The following is a 21,594-nucleotide window of genomic DNA, read 5'->3' on the forward strand; positions in this document are numbered from 1 at the left end:
AGAAAAGGAAAATTTTAGATTTCAGGCCATTTATATCAATTCAATAAACTGTCCTCATAGAAATGCCAAACCTGATTTTTCTCATCAGACATACTAAAGCAATCTGCCCTCTCTGTTTTAGTTTTGCATGCAACTCTAAACCTGAATAAATAGGCTTTCTAATGAAGAGATCAATGACTTTAAATGATACACAATTTTATGTCTTTGTAAGTCACCTTTCCACACTGAAACATGAAAGCTCCATAAAATAAGTTAATATTTTGCTTACAGAGAAACAATATTACTTGACTTCATTATAAATAAATATACTTCATATGAGACAATGATATTTTCAAATTAAAGATTAAAATACTCCTATTAAAACCAAAACAAAGATATTTTATGTTCTCACATCTTTATTAAAGTACATAATCCTGGCTGAATAATAACTCATATTTCTATATCACAAACTTGCCTTTCAGTAACACATAATACACTTAAGGTAGATTTACCTTATAGATAGCCTCAGCTTCTAAACACCACTACACTGATTCATACAAATAGCAAAAATCACATAGAGGAGCATCTATCGTTATCTTTCTTAGTACTTATCTTTAGATTTAAAAGCTCCTTAATAAGCAGAATTCCCATAAAAATCCATTTCTTGAGATAGGAAACAAATACTACTCCTATCTTAATATTGCCTTTATCTGATTTGATTGGAAGTTATTATTAATAACATAACCTTTAAATTTCTGGGGAAAACCAATACTTTATATTCACTCCTCAGGGAAGGCTTGATAGCAAGCAAAATGAGGAGCCATTATAAAATCATATTGCTAAGTATTACATTAACTCACAATTCTACATATATAATTATATGCATATCACATCTAACAACTGCTATTTAGTATATCAAGATACATCCATAAGTATCCTTTGGTTGGATTAATATCAGGAGGCTCTGCAGCACTGAAAAATTCATTCTCTGGTCTTCTGGTTGTTAGTATAAATAGAAGCTTTTGAACCTATTTGGTGATCCCAATTTTGGGGCCTATATCACAAAATCATAAAGAGACTAGTGGCCTCAGGTGGAAGAATTTGAAAACTGGAAGGCTTACAATTAAGTCAGAGTTATTGTTAGCAGATCTTTGGGAAATAGAAATGCAGCCAGAATCACTTGATATTAGAAATAAAGATTCATTAAATCTCTTTCAGAAAAATAGCTTTAAAATTTGTGTATCTCCAAATGTTCTTTTTTTTTAAAGAACATATAAAATTAAGATATGTGTGAAAATAAGCCAGTTTCAAGTAAACTTTTTTCTTTTCATTTTTCCCCCTTCAGAAGAATTCTTCTCAACAAGCACAAATACGCTAATCTTTAGAGCAAGACAAATTCTTCTGTGCTAAATCTTTTTAATCTTTTCTTTTCATCCTCTGAGAAAAGGTCTTCTTCATTGGTTGTAGTAGATGTAAAATCATAGTCTCTGGAATGACCATTTACAAAAGTAAACAAGGGATATTTCTCCTTAGAAGAAATTTTCAGCATCTGTAACAAAAAGTACAGAAAAATCCCTTATTGGATGCAAGAGTGCACAGTAGGACCACATGAGGAAATCTAATGTTTTAATCCTGAATCTCTCTTGTTAGTTTTTCTCATTTATAATTATTCATACCACTGTTTCACTGTTCTGGCTAAAAGACAAAAAGTTCATTAGCATTATAGAGTTTACTTATAGCTAAATATCTGCTTCTCCATTAAGAGCTATTAAGCCATCAAAAATTAAGCACATTCATTCCCACCTTACCCCTCTCAAAGTAAGTCTTCTAATCACCTTCCAATTTAAAGGTTTACCGAAGAATCAAGAGTTATCTTCTTTTGGTAGTAATAGACAATAAAACAAAATGGTATCACTGACTATAGGAAAATATTGTGAAAGACTAGTACCATTACACAGTAGAAAAATCATTAAACTAAGTCAGAAGATCCATTCCAATCTCAATTCTACAACTTACCTTGATGAAACCTTGGACAAAATTACCTGACTGTCCTTTACAAAATGGGGCAAGTTACCTCATAATTGTTAAACTGACCAAAAGCAATATAAAAAGTTATTTTAAAAATTGTTTAGTCTTTTCAGAGTCACATATTTGAAAAAATATTTCTGCAGTAATTTGGTAAACATGAAAAATAGTATTCTTATGCATAGTAATAATCCACACCTTATGTATTACCTTCTAAGCCACATAATTCAGAAGTAAAAAAAAAAAAAAATACCTGGAATTTTGTGGGGAGACCAACCACCTTTATAACCTCTGTCAATTTGGGATTCATTAACAATCCAACAACCCATTCTAAACCACTTTAAATCTTTCTGTTAAACAAATTCTATTTAAAAATTAAAACAATTTTCATTAAAAATGAATAAAAATTTTTTGAATGACATTTTGATAGAAACAAAGTTTCCTATAGATAACCAGGACCTATAAGGATTCTGAAAAGTTAATGTGAATTACGGAGAATGCTGAAAAATATCAACAGCATTTACACATCATTAATCATGATCAATTAATTATAACTTGTTTCTAAAGGATAATTTCAGGGGTAAAAACTAAATTCTCCCAAATGTCAATATTCAACTGAAGGATCATCAAATTCTTATATATTGCATTTATAGATTCTCTTGAAACATGGCTAAAATAAATATGTAGCTCTAGCATACAGATACAATGTTAAAATATTTCCATGAGACAGTTAACATGAAATACATTTTTTAATTGAATGGGAATGAACCATGTAAAACCAATTAAGTACTTAGAAAAACTAGATATAATGAAAATCGTAACCTGTAATTTCATATGGCTCTCCTAAAGTATATATTGGTCAAATTTATTTTATTTACATTCTATTTTTTAAAAAGGAAGAAAGAAGAAAAAGTGCAGAAAATAAAAATAAGACAGAGGAAGCTGGCATGTGATCAGGCCTCTTTCATCTCCAGCCAATGGCTGGAATACAGTCCAAAATTGTTGTCATTTTATATCATTTAATGTCACTTGTAAAAGTCCATTATCTAATGGGCATTGTATCATTTTCAAGTCAGCACAACAAAGCTAATATTATCATCTCTTCATCTTTTCTTTCAAGATCAATAAAGAAGTCATTTAGGTTTATTAGTGGCTCAGCAGCTAAGATTCAAATCTGTCACCCAGGGCAAAATGTCAGAAAGGGGTCCTCTATCCTTTAATTATAAAATATACCTACTTTTTCCATATGGACTTGTAGCGTAAGGCCCCCTTTTGCATATTTATTGATTTAGGCTTTGAGAATTATGGTTTTTCTAATTTTTTGTGATTTACTTAAAATATTCTTAAAGATTATCAATGAAAAAACATATTAAAAGTTACTCAAATCGAAAGTTATATCCACACAAAAACTTGCACATGGATATTTATAGCAGCTTTATTCACAATTGCCAAAAATTGTAAGTAACAAAGATGTCCTTCAGTAGCTGAATGGATAAATTGTGGTACATCCAGACAATGGAATATTACTCAGCACTAAAAAGAAATGAGCTATTAAGCCATAAAAAACATGGAGGAACCTTAAGAGCATATCACTAAATGAAAGAAGACAATCTTACATATTACATATTGCTGTAAGAGTCCAACAATATGATGTTCTGGAAAAGGCAAAATGATGGAGGTAGTAAGAGAGTAGTGGTTGCCAGAGATTAATAGAAAGGGAGAGATAAACAGGTGGAGTACAAATAATTTTTAAGGCAGGAAGACTATTCTGTATGATACAATAATGATAGCTACACATCATTATACATCTTTCCAAACCCATAGAGTATATAATGTCAAGAGTGAACCCTAATGTAGACTATAGACTTTGAATGATAATAAGGATGTGTCCAATGTAGGTTCATCAATTAGAATTATGTCTAAAAAAAAAAAAAGAATATATGTCTAGTGGGAGATGTTGATGGGGGAAGGGAGTATATAGAAACTTTCTATATTTTTCCCTCAATTTTGCTATGAAACTAAAACTCCTCTAAAAAAATAAAGCCTATTTTTAAAATGTATATTAAAGGACAAGTGAGTTCAGCAGTAAGGTAAATGATAACCTATCAGTACCTAAACATGATATGGCAGGGAAGAAATAATTTTAGGACATATAAATATGGAATGCCAAAGGAAATTTTAGAAATTATTGAGCTTACTCTCATTTTATAAATGGGAAAATTGAGCCTCAAAGGACTTAAATTACTTTTCCAAGATGATTTAACAGCAACAGCAGCAACAATAAAAAGAGATAAATAAGGAATTATTGGAATATTATGGTGTCACTTGCAACATGCCTTTAAAACACTTTTCCTAGCTCCTAAGCACCCTATTAAGAATATTTTTTCAGACTTGTTTTCTTTTTAAAAAGAATAACCATTGCTTTGAAAATCTGATTCTAAAAACTTCTAAGAAAGTGAAAACTTTAGTTTTTTTTTCTCATATTAGAAGTCAAACCTAAGCTTAAAGTCCCTCCATGATGGATAACATAAAATCTACATGAAAAAAAAATTCTAAACTAGGTTACCTATATTACATAGGCTATTATCAATTGATATACTACACAAAATAAAAGATAACAAAAGTTATCTAATAACTTTGAGAAATTTTTTTCTTTTTTTGTTGTGGTGATATTTTTAATTTTTTAAAAAATTTTAATTTAATTGCAATTAATTAACATAATGTATTATTAGTTTCAGAGGTAAACTTGGGAAAATATTTATTATATAATGTTAAAAGAAAAAACGATATAAAGCCACATGTAAAACTTAATCTCAGGATAAAATCATTTTAAATACATATTTTCAAAAGATTAGAAGGATATACAACAAAATATTAAGTTATCTGTGAATGAAAGACTTAGTGGTATTTTTTTTTATATTTCTAATTTCCAAACTTTCTAACATATATTTCTTGGATAGTTAGGAGAAAACAATTTTTTTTTAAATTTAAGATAACTGAGTACACTCAGTAACTATCTCATAGTTGCTTTTCAAAAGGGGATTCAGTGATTTGCTCAACAATAATTTTAAAATAGGCAAATCCTCTGTTCTATTTTAATAACATAGTCAAAGACTGAAGTGCCTTTATTATCTAAAAGGCAGATCACTTTTCAAGAGGTCAAATAATATTTATTACATTTTTCCTATGTGCTACATTGATGGGTTTCAAAATCTACAAAGGAAAAAGCTGGAGGACAGAAGTTAAGCAATTTCTTCATAATGCTAGTAGGTGTAGGGAGAACCGAAATAGAACCAGATGAGGGCATCCCGGGTGGCTCAGGGTGCTGCCTTCAGCCCAGAGCATGATCCTGGAGACCGGGGATCGAGTCCTGCATTGGGCTCCCTGCATGGAGCCTGCTTCTCCCTCTGCCTGTGTCTCTGCCTCTCTCTCCCTGTGTCTTTCATGAATAAATAAATTTAAAAAAAAAAAAAAAAAAAAGAACCAGGAGATGACCTCTTCTCCCCAGGCCAAATGTTTATCTCTAGCCTCTGCTACCACACATGTACAATTATACCCAGTACAGAGCAGTCTAGACCTATATTCACAGTGGAGCTACATTTTATGTAGTGGTTAATTTCTAAAGTCAGGGGCGCCTGCGTGGCTCAGTGGTTGAGCATCTGCCTTTGGCTCAGGTGGTGATTCCAGGTCCTGGGATCGAGTCCCACACTGGGCTCCCTGGAGGGAGCCTGCTTCTCCCTCTGCCTATATTTCTGCCTCTCTCTGTGTCTCTCATGAATAAATAAATAAAATCTCCTCCATTGACTCGACTTATTCCTACATCCCAAAATGCAGATATTAATTACTGATCCTTTATCTTTATATATTCTATAGTATCTCTTAAAAATATTATCTATTCTCAGTTTCAACCATTTCTCTGTTAGAGAAATGTTATTATCCGTATTATCCATATTTTATAGTTGAGGGAACTAAAAAATACTGAGTGGTTAGGTGACTTGTACAAGTTCACATAGCTAGTGTCTCACAGAGCCAGGATTTAAACTTAAGCAGCCTGGTGTGTTACAACTACTATATTATACTGCCTCCTACAGTAATGGAGGCATGCTGTGATATCAACTCAAATTCATGATCATTTCTGCCTCCCAAAATGAGCTCCCTTCTAGACTTCGCTAGGCTTCTATCATTAGTAACATCATCTTTATTAATTAGGAATGGTTTTTGTTGCCAACTGACAAAAAGTAAAATAAAATAAAATACAACAATGGCTTTATCACAACAAAAAGTCTGACATTGCTAGCTTTGGTTCCTTGATGTCAAGCAGTTCCTGCAATTCTCTTGGCCTTTCCCTTGTGATCACAAAATACTGCTGACACCCCAGGTATTGAGTTCACATTCAGGGCGGGGGAGGGGGGGGCAGGTAGATACAAGGGGAGTGACAGAACCACATCTAAATCTACCCATTTTATCAGAAGAGCAAAATTTTTCCCAGATACTTTCAGTACACATCCAGTTATATTTTACTGGCCAAACTGTGCTTAAATACAAGGGAAACCAAGAAAAATGAATATTTGGGCACACTGTTACCCCAAATAAAAGCAGGATTCTCTTAGCAAAAAAAAAAAAAAGAGGTGGATATCGAACAGGTAACTAATGGTACTTGCACACCATTCAGAGAGGAGAACCCTGATAAAAATAAAACGGGGCAAAGTGATAAGAAAGGATAGGAAGGCTTCTGTAGGTTGTATGGTCAGAAAAGGCCAAGTTGAGACCCAAATGATGATAAGTAATCACACATTAGAATTCTAAGGAAAGAGCACTCCAGCTAGGAAAACCAGCTAGCAGGAAGGCCTAGGAGGCCAGTACATTTAGCATGTTCAAAGAACAAAAAGAAGGCTTGTGTGGCTCAAGGGTAGAGGAAAAGAAGAAATGATTGGTATATAAGAGCCAGATCACCCAGGCCCATGTTAGCCATATTAAACAATCAAACTCATAACATTCTACCATAAACACTCCATAATATTCTACTGTAATGTTTCTGCTCATGATGTTCCTGTCTTCTAACTGCCCTTCATACTTCCTTTCTGATCATACAAACTCAATCACTCCTCAAAGCTGCAGCCCAAGTTCACTGACAATTACCTCATGCTGAAGTGATTATTCTTTTCTCCAAAGTCCTGCAGATTTGTCTAGTGCAGCACAATGATTACAGATATGGACTATGGAGCACTAATTAGTCTCTGCTCAAAACCTGGCTAATACGTACAAACTATATGACCCCTGGGCAAGTTACTTAACTAAACTATCTCATTTTCCTTCAGCTATAAAATGTCAGTATTGATAGAATCTATGTCAGAAAGTTGTTGTGAGGATTAAATCAGTTAATGTATGTAAAATACTCAAAAGATTACCTGGCCTAATATGATAATCTAATATGTTGGCTATTATTCCTGCCATTATTATTACAGTATTAGTTTTCTGGCATTTACTAAATATATTTTTACAGTCATTTATCTTTAATATCCATTTCATGTCTTCCCAACTAACAATTAGCCCTAAGGATTTTAAAAGAAATCAGAGGGGACACCTGGGTGGCTCAGTGGTTTGGCGCCTGCGTTGCCCAGGCCGTGATTCTGGAGATCCAGGATTGAGTTCCACATCAGGCTTCCTGCATGGAGCCTGCTTCTCTCTCTGCCTGTGTCCCTGCCTCTCTCTGTGTCTCTCATGAATAAATAAATAAAATATTAAAAAAAAAAGAAAGAAATCAGAGTTCTAATCATTAAATCCTAGAAGTAAAAAAGACCTATGAAAGAAAAATATCCCTCAGATTTCACTTGGAGAATACAGAACTAGGAGGAAGGAGAAATATAATCATGAACATAAACCTGACACATGGGGCGCCTGGGTGGCTCAGTGGTTGAGCATCTGCCTTCAGCTGGGGTTGTGATCCCAGGATCCCAGGATCAAGTCCTGCATCAGGCTCCTTGCAGGAAAGCCTGCTTCTCCCTCTGCCTATGTCTCTGCCTCTCTCTGTGTGTTTCTCGTGAATAAAAATCTTTTTAAAATAATAATAATAAATAAAAATTAAAAAATAAACCTGACACACTAAGGTGTTTACAGAAAGACATTTACCAAAATAGTAATGGGTATGAGAAATTGTGTACCATTGAAGAAAATGGGTATGTTTGTTCTAGAAAACAAAGACAACTTATTCTCTTGCTTTCTGAGATGGAGTAAAAGTTACATAGAGAATGATTCCAACTCAATATAAGAAGTGCTTTTTTAACAATAAAGATCTGTCCAAAAATTGAAAAGACTTCCAAGGAAAATAATTGGCTCACCATTTGCTGAAATGAAGAATAGTCAGTCAACTGTCTAGACCATGTGGATTGATGTATAAACTGGAGACTGTAAAAAATCATGTTTATGAGCACATATTCTCAAAGTTGAACTGTCTGTCTGAGGTTTGAATTTCAGCACTACCATTTATTAGTTGTGACCTTGAAGGTTACTGAACCTTTGTAAGTAGGTTCCTCATTTGTATAAAAGGATAACAGTACCTACATCAGAAAGTTTGTGTAGATTAAATGAGATAATGTATATCAAGCACATAGCACAGTATCAAACATATGGTAAGGACTCTATAAATGTGAGCTTTGGATTAAATAACCTCTAAGATCTCTTAGATATCTAGGATTCAATGGCTATAATATAAATTTTGTTCTATAGCTAGAGGACAACTGGCTACTTGTAAATATTTTTTCCTGTGTGGACACCCATTCCATAATCAATTTCCTAATACGTTTTTATTTGAGATTTTTATTCTCAAGTATCAATACTATTAGGTAGTAAGTTTATCATTTAAAAAGAGTATTTTAGGGATGCCTGGGTGGCTCAGGGCGTGATCCTGGAGTTCCAGGATCAAGTGCCGCATTGGGTTCCCTGCATGGAGCCTGCTTCTCTCTCTGCCTATGTCTCTGCCTCTCTCTCTCTCTGTGTCTCTCATGAATAAATAAATAAATATCTATTAAAAAAATAAATAGTATTTTACTTGGGGTGCCTGGTGGCTCAGTCAGTCAAGTGCCTGTCTTCGGCTCAGGTCAGATCCCAGGGTCCTGGAATGAAGCCCCACATTTTCTGTCTGCTTCTCCCTCTGCCCCTCCCCTCTGCTTATACTCTCTCTCACTCTGTATCTGAAATAAGTAAATAAAATCTTTTTTAAAATAAATAAGAGTATTTTATTTTTAAATTATCTTTAAGCTGAGAACAAGTAAAAAGAGGAAGAATATGGGATGTGAGATAAAATGAAAATCTACATCAGGCCTTTTACAAGACAGCAGCGCAGAGGAGATATAGTCTAAGTTCAGAGCTTGGGAAAGAGATGTGTTGGTAGGATACTTAGGAAAAGTGAGCACGTTCACTTACACAACTTGGAGGGGAAGAATACATAAAACCACAAAAACAGAGGTGAGACACAAAACTGAAAACAGGGAAACTCACTGAAAGCCTATATACAGACTCAATTCCCAGGTCCCTCCTCAAAAACCAATACCCTTCTTTGCTCCACATTACCCATCCAACACACAGAAAAAGAAAAATTTGTCCTTTGGAAAAACTGAATAAAGATACAGCCTTTGGTACACCAGGCACAGTGATGACTACAAAAGCTAAAGAATTAGGTGAGACTCTAAAATATTAAGCTGTAAGGTCCCCAGTATCGTTCACTTGTTGGTCCAGAGCACCAGCAAGCAACACATTCCACAGGAAGATAGCAGAACTCCTCTCTGAAAAAAATGATACAACTCTAGAGAAAAGATTACCACTTAGGCAAACTCATCACCTCATCACCCTAGTATGTAAAATCGCCAGCTAAAAAGCCATGCTCAAACACACAGAACTGCTACTCACCTCTTTGGTGCCTCACTCTTAAGTATAAACAGACACAGAAGGTCACCAGTTATTTGAGGAAAAGCATCCAATGGAGAACTGGAAGACTAAAGCAAAAACAAAAAAGGATCCAGAAGGAAACAGAAACAGCAAAAGAAGCAGAAGAAAATTTCAAAATTACTATAATTAATTTCCTTGGAGGAAATAAGAAATAATACACCCATTAAAAAAGAAGACAATACAACAGAAGAAATAGGTGAAAATGTATTAGATTTGCTATAATTCAATTACTGAAAAAAATTCAATTACTGAGCTCCTTGCTAATTTATAAGACAAATTTATAACAAAATATCTTTAATTCATCCCTTCATTCAACAAATATTTATGGATTCCTCCCATGTGACGGCAGTTCTGGGCACTGGGGAAACAATAATATACAAAACCAACAAATACTCCTTACTAAAATTACATTCCCATAGAGTAGAAAGGTGGTAAATAAATATGCATAATGTGTTTATATGGCAGAATGTGTGTGTACTTAAGTGCTAAGGAGAAAAATAAAACAAGGAAAGAAGGAAATACTAACAAATGCACAAAGGGTGGCCAAGAAAGGACGAAGAAGGTGACAGGTGAGTAAAGACCTGAAAAAAGTGAAGGAGGGAAGCATGAGAATATCTGCAGGAAAAGACTTGTAGGCACAAGAAAACAAACAGAATCCTTGAAAGAGAAGGACACCTAGCATTTTCAAGGAGGCTAAGTGTGGCTGGACTTGAGAGAGGAAGGGGATAAGGTCAGAGAGGGAATGGAAGATAGAGGGAGATTCCACTTTTAGAAGGCCTTGTAGGCCACTACTTCTATTTTGACTTACAAAGCTCCTGAAGGGTTTTGAATAAAAAAGTAACATGGTATTAGTTACATTTTAACAAAATCACTCAGGCTGCTATACTGAGAAGATATGTATAGATACAGCAAGGGAGATCAGTTAAGAAGCTACTGTAATAATCCCAACGAAGCTATGATGGTGTACCAGGATAATAATGGTAATGGTGAGAGGTCACCAAATTCTAAATATATTCTAAAGGAGAGATGATAGAACTTGCTGATAAAGTTGGGCATGGGGTGTGAGAGTAAGGGATCCAGGATGATTCAAAGTTTTTATTTTTATTTATTTTTTTAAGATTTTATTTATTTATTCATGATAGTCACACAGAGAGAGAGAGAGAGAGAGGCAGAGACATAGGCAGAGGGAGAAGCAGGCTCCTAGCCCGATGTGGGATTCGATCCCAGGTTTCCAGGATCGCGCCCTGGGCCAAAGGCAGGCGCTAAACCGCTGCGCCACCCAGGGATCCCTGATTCAAAGTTTTTAGACTAAGCAATCAGAATAATACAATTGCCATTTATAGAGTAACCAAATTCTTTTCATTTGGTTTATTTTACTTTATTTTTATAATTTACCTAAGTAATATTTCTTTGGATGGATTTAAGACAAAACTGTAATGCCATGTTCCTTTCTAAACAGAGTACTCATGTGGTAAAAGTCCAATGAAATAAAACTAATTTTATGTTAGGAGTTTTTAAATGGGTTTTTAAATCTACAGTTATATCTTACAACTTAAAGAACTAAAACAAGTATTTTAGAAATATATTTAGAGGACCCTGATGAGATTAACCCTGCCAACAAGAACAATCATTAAGAAATGGAAAAAACAGATAAAGCAACTGTTAGGGAGCAGCCAAGAGCAGCTAAGAAAAGTATGTCTTGAGAAATGAAAATCTTAGAGAGGGGACATCAGGAAATGACAGGACAATGGAATATGTATCGTTAAGATACGAACAAAAAACTACTAAAATGGAATTCTATGCAGCAAAGATATCCTTCCAATAATAAAGGCAAGCTCTTCATCTTCCCTTCCACTCCCAAACAGTTCATTAATACAGCCACTAGATGAGGCTAGGCAAAACAGGCATCCATGCCAGGATCAAGGCAGGCCCTCTGGTCTACTGAGTGTGTGGAAGCCAGATTGGAACCTGGAAGATATCACTTTAATCAACTGATCAAAGTTAACATCACCAGTAAAGGCACAAATTGAAAACATGTACCAACCATTAGGATGCAGTAAGAACATACAGAACCACTTCCATGATATACCTGACAAAGATGCATAACCTGAAAGATTATGAAGAAACATCAGGGAAACCCAAGATGATAATCTATAAAAGTATCAAAAGTATCTTGTAAAATAAATAAATAAAAAATAAAAATGTCCCATAATCTTTGAAAATATCAAGGCCATATGAAAAGTCGAGATAAGATGAGGAACTATTCTAGATTGAAAGAGATTCAGTGTATATAAATACAACACAATATTCTGAACTGGAGCCTTTTGCTATACAGAGCATTACTGGGTCAATTAGCAAAACAAATAGTTTCTGAGGATACATGGTAATAATATACAATGCTACTTTCCAGATTTTGATAGTTGTATTGTGGTTAGGTAAGAGAATGTCTTTAGGAATTGCACATTCAACTTTTCAATTATGGGGCATCATGTTGGCAACTTATTCTCAAATGGCTCAGGAAAAAACTTATCTGTACTATATTTACAACTTTTCTGTAAGGTTGAAATTATTTCAGTTTTTAAATGAAGACAAAATAAAGTTGCAGTCAAACAAAATCAGAGAATTTATCACCAAACAGAACTAAAAGAAACCATAAAGGAAGTTCTTTAGAAGGAAGCAAAATGATCCCAAGAGAAAACAATAATACAGGAAAGAATAAAGGGCATCAAAAAGGGTAATATTGACTATTTAAAACAAAATGCTTTGTAGAATTTAAAACAGATGTAGGATTAAGATATATGACAACAAAGTACAAAAATAGACTCTAAGGAAAAAAATTACTAGAGATAAAGTCAGATGATTATAAAATAAATAGGAAGACCTAACAATACTAAATTTGTATATAACTAATAACATAGCATCAAAATATAGAAAAAAAAACAGAAAGCAAGAGAATTTGAAGGAGAAATGAACAAATCTACAATTACAACTGGAAACTTTTATCACATATCTTACATACTATGCAGGAACAAAAAGGACATGAAAAATTTTAACACAATTAACGACTTAGAGGCAAGAGGGAGGGAGGGAAGGAGGAGATTGTTAATAGGTCAGAGACAGGATTAAACAGAACTATTCCATAGAGATGCTGAAGTCTAAAGAAGTAGAAGATGGAAGAGGTATGTATTGTTTTAGCTACACACCCAAAAAACCTGACTTCATCATATTCACCTGACTTCCAAATTTTTCACCTCTTTCAGTTCTCCCAGACCATTTGCCTCCCTATCCACAGAGATTCCATGATTGACCATTTCAGTGAAATAAAAGATACTTGTAACTCTACCTGAAATTCTGCTATCTCCATCATGTCAGACTCTATTGCTCATCTTATCTGCTCCCAATTTAAGGTTCTGAAGCATTCTTAAAGCAAGCCATGAAAGTGTATCCATCAAGTTCATTGTAATTAGGACCCTGATTATTCTCTTGCTGATTTTTACTAATTTTAATGTGGTAGGTTTAAATAGGGCAGATTTTATGGACCAGGTAAGATTTTTATCTGGACCTTAAAGAAAATGCAATGAATATATCTTATAAAATGTTTTTGTACTCCCCTTCCTATTTTTCTTGTCCATAACACGGTATTTTTATGGAATTTTAAAATTTATTTGTAGATTTGATGTTCATCTTGTCCACTTAAGACTATAACGTCATGAAGCTAGGTGTCATAACTTTCTTACTCACCAACGCATACCCAGCTCGACAGTCATTCAACAAACATAGTGAGTACTTACTATGGGCCAGGCAGTGTTCTAGATGTGCTGGGATACATCAGTGACCTGAACAGACAAAACATTCCTGCCCTTGTGAAGTTTATATTCCACTGGGAAAGACCGGTAATAACAAGTACAATAGATAAGTAAATTATATAGTGTATTAGAAAGTAATAAGTGCTAAGAAAAAAATGACAAGGTAAGAGGGAATGGAAGGGGACACTGTACCTTTAAATAAGGTGATCAGATTAGGCCTCACTGAGGAGACATCTGAGCCAAGACTTAAAGGAAGCAAGGGACTTAATCCAGCAGATATCTGAGGAAATCCACTACAATTAGGTTAGACATCTACAAGGAGGCCAACATGACTAAAGCAGAGTGAAAAGGGTACAGTAAGAGATAAGGGGCTGAGGTAAGGGGAAGGGGCATGGGGACAGATCATCTGGGACCTTGGAGGATATGGTAAGAACTTTTTAAATTATAAATGAACTGGAAAGTCAATGCAGGTTTCTGAGGAAAGGAGTGGTATGCTTTGACTTAAGTTCTAAAAAGATCAGTGAGGCTGCTGAATCAATAACAGGTTCAGGGGAAGGGGGCTTAGAAATAAATTAGGCCATTGCAGACCATTATAGTATCAGTAGAGGTATGAAAAGTGGTCTGATTCTAGATATATACTGAACATATAATTGGTTATAGGATATGAGAGAGAGAAAGGAGGTAAGGATAACTCCAAACTTTTGGCCTTAGCAGATAAAAGGATAAATTTGCCCTTAGGTGAGATGAGGAAAATTATGAGCAGGACAGGCTTGAAAAGGAAGATCAGAATTTGATTTTGGAAATGTACATCAGACATACAAGGGATGCTGAATGGCATTTGGACATCTATAATCTATAATTGGAAGGAGAGGTCTGAGCTAAAGATGTGATATTGGTTTTGGTTGACTATAATTGGTATTTAAAGCTACAGGACTAGAGATCACCAAGATAAAGAAGACATGAGAACTAAAAACTAAGCGTGGAGCACTCCAACATTAAGAGACTCGGGAGAAGAGTAGACAACGGAGAATTGAGAAAGAAAAACTAGTGAAGAATGAGAAAAACCAAGAGAGTGGTCACAGAAGCCAAATGAAGAAGATGTATGAAGGTGCAGTGAGTGTTCAGCTATGGCAAATACTAACGTACTAATATTAGGATAGGTAAAATGGAAACTAAGATATGACCAATGGACTTAGGAATGTGGGGAGCATTTAGTGACCCTGAAAGGAGTTTTGATGGAGTGGTGGCGGTGAAAGCACTCAAATCTTGTTGATTACATGAATCTGCATATTAATGAACTATTAATTTTTTTCTCCTAGACACTTAGATATAAAGCAGACTTGTTTTGGGGCTCTCCCTTTCACTTGCCTTCAAGTCCCAGTGACTACTTGTCTTATAGATCCTACTTTCACAAACTCTCAAAACAGTTCCTTCCTCTCCCATCCCACAACTCTCTCCTCATCCAAGTCTTTGAAGAAGGCATTACAAATCAATGAAGGTTAGGCTTTTAAATAAATAATGCTAAAACAAGCAGTTATCCATGTTTCAAAAAAAGATACATATCAACACATATACAAGTTCTAAATGTGAAAACTTTTGGAAGAAATGCAGGAGAATGTAGGAAATCTGTTTATTTGGTTATTACAGATTCCTTTGATACAAAATCTGATACAAAGAGATACTTTGTAGTTTACAAGATTGGTTACGTCTTACAATACGAAGTGTTAATAAGGATGTGAATCATTGGAAATTTTCATATACTGCTTGGTATGATCACTTTGGAGAATATTTGACAGTATCTAGCAAGTCTAAAAATATGCCTACCCTGTAACCCAGCAATTCCACTCTAGTATATCTAGGGCATCTAATGTAATAAACCCAGTTAAACTAGTACAAGTGAATGAAGAAATATGAACAAGAATATTCTTAAGAACATTATTTGTAAAAAAAAAAAAAAAAAAAAGAACATTATTTGTAACTGAAAAGTGAAACAAGCTAGATGACCATCAAAGAAAATTTAAATAAGTAGTAATACATTGCAAAATGTATTATTATTCAGCAGTTATGATAAACTAGACCAAGACGTATAGATCTAATTCCTAAGTCACTACTAAATGAAAAAGCAAATTGCAGGATATATACATTTTCATATAAACATATCATTTATGATAAATTTAGTAACATGCAAAGCAATATATGTTGTTTATGGATATATTAAAATATGAGTATTACATACTAAGTTATAATAATAGTTACTACTGAAGGAAGGAAGAGAATAAGGTTGGGGAAGGTTAACATGCTTCAATTATTTATGCTCAATGGTAGCACATGGGTATTTATTATGTTATTCTCTGTATTTCTGTATGCTTGAAATTTAAAAACTAATAAAATCAACATATTGCTAAATCACAAACCTCTTCAGCCTGGCATTCAAGACTTTCCACAATATTATCCAACTTCCTTTTCTAGCCTCATCCTTTGATGTTTCCTACAGCAGTGTTTCCCAAGCCGTGGACACATATATACCTCTTTCATTATTTTTGTTATGTATGCCATCTCTGTTATGATCAATGATTATTTTTCTTTTTATAGTTTTTAACTTAAATAGCCTTGTACAAATCACTAATTAACAGGAAATTACATGTTTAATATGCCAGTTATATTTTTCTAATATGAATATAAATAAATACATATGGATTAAAATATGTGTCTCGGTGCCACCTAAAAACATCAAGTATCATACTTTGGGTTGCACAGTCTCACACCAGTAGTTCTCAGATTTGGTGTACAAGGCTACTTGGGAGGCTTGTTAGAACTGGAGACTCCCAGGGCACCTGGGTGGCTCAGTGGTTGCTCAACCACTTTGCCTTTGGCTCCCAGGGCACCTGGGTGGCTCAGTGGTTGCTCAACCACTTTGCCTTTGGCTCAGGTTGTGATCCCAGGGTCCTGAGATGGAGTTCTGCATCAGGCTTCCCACAAGGAGCCTGCATCTCCCTCTGCCTATGTCTCTGCCCCTCTCTTTCTGTGTCTCTCATGAATAAATAAAAATCTTAAAAAAATTAAAAAGAAGAACTGAAAACTCCCAAGCCATCCATATAGGATCCTAATTTAGGCAGTCAGAAGACAGAAATCCTATTGTACATGTACCCTTGGCACCTAAACAAATACTGTTTGCCATTCTTTAGACAAGCTCTATGTTTTCCTTTTCCAATACCTTTCCTCTTACTTCCTCTGCTAGAAGTAACCTTCTCTCTCCTTAAGACAGTAAAAATTCAGCCTACATTTTAGGGCCCAAATTAAATATCACCATCACAATAAAGAACTTTGACCTGGATCTGACATTGCTCTCATTTCAACATCCAACCTTCTGCTATCGATTTATTTCTATTTTTTGTATGGGTGCTTATCATATTCAATGTAACATATGTATTGTCTTATTCCCTCTCCTAGACTATAAATGCTGCTTGAGGGCAGAAGGCTTATACTTGTTCAAAAGTAGGGGTTATGGCTTAGTCATTTTATGGTTTCAACATGGTCGTTACTCAGATACTTGCTGGGCTGAGCTCTGCTAAACACTGAATTAATTTCACAATTTTTATTAACATTTTAAAAGTCATGTAGCATAAGGCATTAGAATATTCATTCATACAGCATTACAAATTAAACATAAGAATCTAGGCTACCTAGCTTTCTTTCAAAATGAGACAACTGAAATTATATCCTACATTGAAACAAATAATTTAAACTGTTTTAATTTTTTAAGAGAAAAAAATAAGTTTAACAAAAATGACAAGTTCAGTTTTTAAAATGAAAACTATTTAACTTACAATCTTCCAAGCAAAAGTAAATGATCAAGTTATTAATCAAAAAAGATAGTTTTTGATAACTGCTACAAAAAGCTATTAACTTAAGAACAACACTATTATTAAAGCAAAGTTAATTGACTGGCAAAATTCTCAGTACTTCCAAATGACATTTCAATATGGCTTCCCTTTGCTTTAATATTGCATATTACTCTGGTGCATCATGAGCAATAATTTCTAAGCATCTTTCCCATGTAAAACCTGTAACATATATACATACATACACTTATATATGTAAAATATATATTATATACATATATAAAACCCACAAAAACTGTAAGTTTTAATCAGAATATCAACATGCAACTCATTTGTTTATCTTGTTTTTTCAATTTGGTAATAATAATCTGGTTGGTTTCTATTCCAGGAGTAGACTACACTACTGTTCTAAATACACTTATTTTCACCTAGAGAGAAAATAAACTAGTGGAAGCAGAAACAGGGCTTCAAATGGGAAATGTTCATCAACATTAATCTATATTACAGTATCATCTGGATTTGTATATTTTAGCACATATTTTACATGATACTTTATAAAGACAGAATTGTCAAACAAAAAATATACAAATGATTATATTAACTTCAAGTAATAAAAGGGGGGGATGGAGAAGATATATTTTGTTACGTTCACTTGGTCCTCTGAGTTAAAAAGAATGAAAAAGGCGACAACTATGAGAAATGAAGAATAAGGAAAAGTTCTCACATATCTCATTTTCTCCCCTCATTCATTTTTCTGTCATGCTCCTGTTAAATTTCCTCTTTTATATGGCAGGTCAAGTAAACTAAGCATATACGAAACTTTTTTATTTAACTTTTTCATTCTATTTTTACATTGTAAAAATCAAATTTCAACCTGCTGGGTCCATTTTCCAAAAGAAAACTAACTAACTGGAAGTTAAAGCAATAATGAGGGCAGCTGTGGTGGCTCAGCAGTTTGGTGCCGCCTTTAGCCCAGGGCGTGATCCTGGAGACCTGGGATCGAGTCCCGTGTCAGGCTCCCTGCATGGAGCCTGCTTCTCCCTCTGCCTGGTCTCTGCCTCTCTCTCTCTCTCTGTGTGTCTCTCGTGAATAAATAAATAAAATGTTTTTTTTTAAATAAATAAATAAAGCAATAATGAGGTACTATTACACCTGAGCTCAAGTTAAAAATTATAAAAAATGAGTATAGTATTGGTTTTACTTACCATAAAATGACAGCCTAACTATTGATACTAATAAAGACAGCTACCCAGTTATGGTTACTTCCTAAATAAGTAATCTTTTTTTATTTTCTAAAGTACTAAATATAAACAGACCTTAAGGTTCTATAAATGTTTTAACAGTACTCAAAGACCAAAAAAATGCAGAAGTTTAAAGGTAACGAGAGAGAGTTAAATAAACCTATTTCAAAGATCCTATAAGTAGAATAGATCAGATTAGACAAGCTTATTGGAAGGTAATAACATAGCTCATTTTATAAAGCAGTTCTGAGAAATCCAAAAATACCATTTCTCTTTAAAAAAAAAAATCAAGGAAGCACTTGGACTAACATGAAATAATGCACAATTTGGCTTGATCAAATACTTCATTAATTTTTTTTCTACCCCCTAAGGTACTGCCCTTTTAAAATCCTCTTCAAATAAAATATAACCTAATTGCTTACACATGGCTAGTTTGCAAAGGGATTTTTATTTCAACAGTGCCACCTAGTGGAGCCACTGATACTTTCAAGTGGTCACTAGTTGGTTGCACTAGTCTCAAAGGTTAGGAGTCCGCAAATAGTTTTATTTTCTGGTTCACAATATTCTTATTAACATTCAAGGGGAAATTTTACAAAAAAAAAAATTACAGATTTTTGTCCTCTGACAATCTATCTCTAACAAAAATTAGGTTATTTACACATACAATATTTTAAATAAAAGTACCTTAGTGATTTCTTCAGAAGCTCGTTTGAAGTCCTGAACATTTCGACAGTAAAATCCTATTGTACAGCTAGGATCCATTTTTCGAAATGACATCTTTTTGGGAGAAGGGCAGTGGAATGTCTGCAATTTTAAAAGTTCTTTAAGATTAATTCAGTTTTATTTGATGGACTTGAGTATATACAAGATATTACTTAATTTAAAATCTTCCATCTAGCTTTTCTCACAAATATGCTTTAAAATAATGTTTTAGTCTATCCTGTGCAAGTGGTTCTTTCCATTCTCCAAAGCAAAACATCACAGCCAACATTCAATTCACCAAATCTCCACTTTATGTGACATTAGTGTCATCTGTAAAAGAAAAAATGTTGGTCAAGTGGCATACATTTATAACACTTGCAGAAAGGAGGAAAAATGTGCCACTGGAAAAGACATATATAAATAAGCTAGTACAAGGTTTAGAATCAAGTTAGTTATTTCTATGAAAGTTCACTTAAGCCTGGGGGTGGGGGGTGTTGAGATTGTTTAATGTTTAAAACCTTTTAATAAGGATATCACGACTTTGTAATAAACAAATACACAGATTCATGTAAATGTTCCATAATGATATGAAAAGAGGTCAATTTGAGAGTGTGACAATTCAAGCTGCTTTTTTCCCTTGTAGATAGTTCAGTCATACATTAGATTCAAATCCACTATCATGGCAGTGAATATAGGCCAAAAAAATGTGTTTTCAAAACTCTGACTTCTATAAAATGCTTAGCTAATACTTACTTTATATAGTGAGATCCAAACTAACTAAACTAGAGCCTCTAAAGTACGAGTCAACACAAGTATTATCTTGGTTGGATTTTTTTCAATACTCTTTCACCTGCTTTATCTGTTTTATTGAAAACAGATCTGAAAAAGCACAGAAGAAATATACAAATTTGTTAGCTAACGATATACAGGAGTATATTAGTGTATAAGGGACAGACAGCTCTAGGTCATATTTACAAAAAGTTATTCTACATAATACAAGCTATTTAAAAATAGTCACTCAACTCCTTCCAAAGCCAATAATAAGGAATGTTTATTTAGTTTTTACTACACGAAGTTAAGGAAGAAGAGCCAAAGGTTTATACAGAGTCCAATAAAGTATTTTTTAAACTCATCTACAAGGATGTCCTACATTATGCTAAATTAATGTTTTCATGTAAGAACCAATAAAACTAAACCAAATGGGCTTAAGTGTTGTTTCACTGTATTGCCTCAAATCATTGTAGATATTAACAACAAACACTACATTGTTATTCATCATTGTTTTGATACCTTCAAAGAACTTCTTAAATTATTCACAAAATCACAGATACAAATCTCTGATAACTGAAAACTGAAATTGCTATTGGGTATTACTATATAAGGACTTGGACTCATATTATAAAGAGGCATTTTATACCATTAAAACTTAAAATTATATTCTCTCATTCACCCAAGAAGATTCTGAAGTCAAGCCAACATTAATTTATAATTCAGAATCATTTCTGTTTGTTGCCAAACAAGTTAAGACTTTAAAATATTTTCCCAAGGGACATTACACAGCTATATTTGCTTTGTGATAATTCTTTGAGCCCTGTACTTATGATTTCTTTTTTAATTTTGAAACTCTGATGATTGGTAAGAGTAGCACCTTCTACTTTACAAACACATTTTAGGGAGTATTTACTAGATACACTTCTGTGACAATGAAATATGTGTCTGAAAAAAACTAGTCAAGGCGAGTCAACTCCTATTTATTTCATTTTTCAACAAATAATTTATTCATTGCCTCAACAAATAGTTATTAGGCACCTACTAAATGCCAGGTACTGTTCTAGGCTTATTTTTTGGAATAGTGGATTCTATTACCTAAACATACAAATAATATTGAAACAAATATGCTATTTTGGTGATTTAGACCCTTACAACAAAGCACCTCCTACTAACTGCAGTTCACATATGTTATTCATGAAGGGTACATCTTTCACTGATGAATTCAATTCACTCATCCATCTAAGCACATCACATCACTCTTTTTTTTTTTTTTTACATCACATC

General features: G+C 33.8%; 1 protein-coding gene across 7 annotated transcripts in view; it reads right to left on the reverse strand.

The window, feature by feature from the left end:
* Positions 1–377: 377 nt before the first annotated feature.
* The window catches only part of ATG4C (autophagy related 4C cysteine peptidase), an 85,664-nt gene continuing 64,447 nt past the window's right edge, over positions 378–21,594 (reverse strand). For 4 of the 7 annotated variants that reach the window (XM_026006943.2, XM_026006945.2, XM_072730735.1 and 1 more), the window contains 2 exons: positions 19,522–19,641; positions 378–1,528 (listed from right to left, as the gene is read on the reverse strand). In XM_026006943.2, coding sequence (XP_025862728.1) covers positions 1,361–1,528; positions 19,522–19,641 — 288 coding nt within the window. In that variant the 3' untranslated portion in view covers positions 378–1,360. Of the gene's footprint in view, positions 1,529–9,909; positions 9,996–19,521; positions 19,870–21,594 lie in introns of all 7 variants that reach the window. The other 3 variants (XM_026006944.2, XM_072730736.1, XR_011995970.1) reach the window with 2 other exon arrangements.

This window comes from Vulpes vulpes, chromosome 12 (genome assembly GCF_048418805.1).
Source record: "Vulpes vulpes isolate BD-2025 chromosome 12, VulVul3, whole genome shotgun sequence".
Classification (NCBI taxonomy): Eukaryota; Metazoa; Chordata; class Mammalia; order Carnivora; family Canidae; genus Vulpes; species Vulpes vulpes.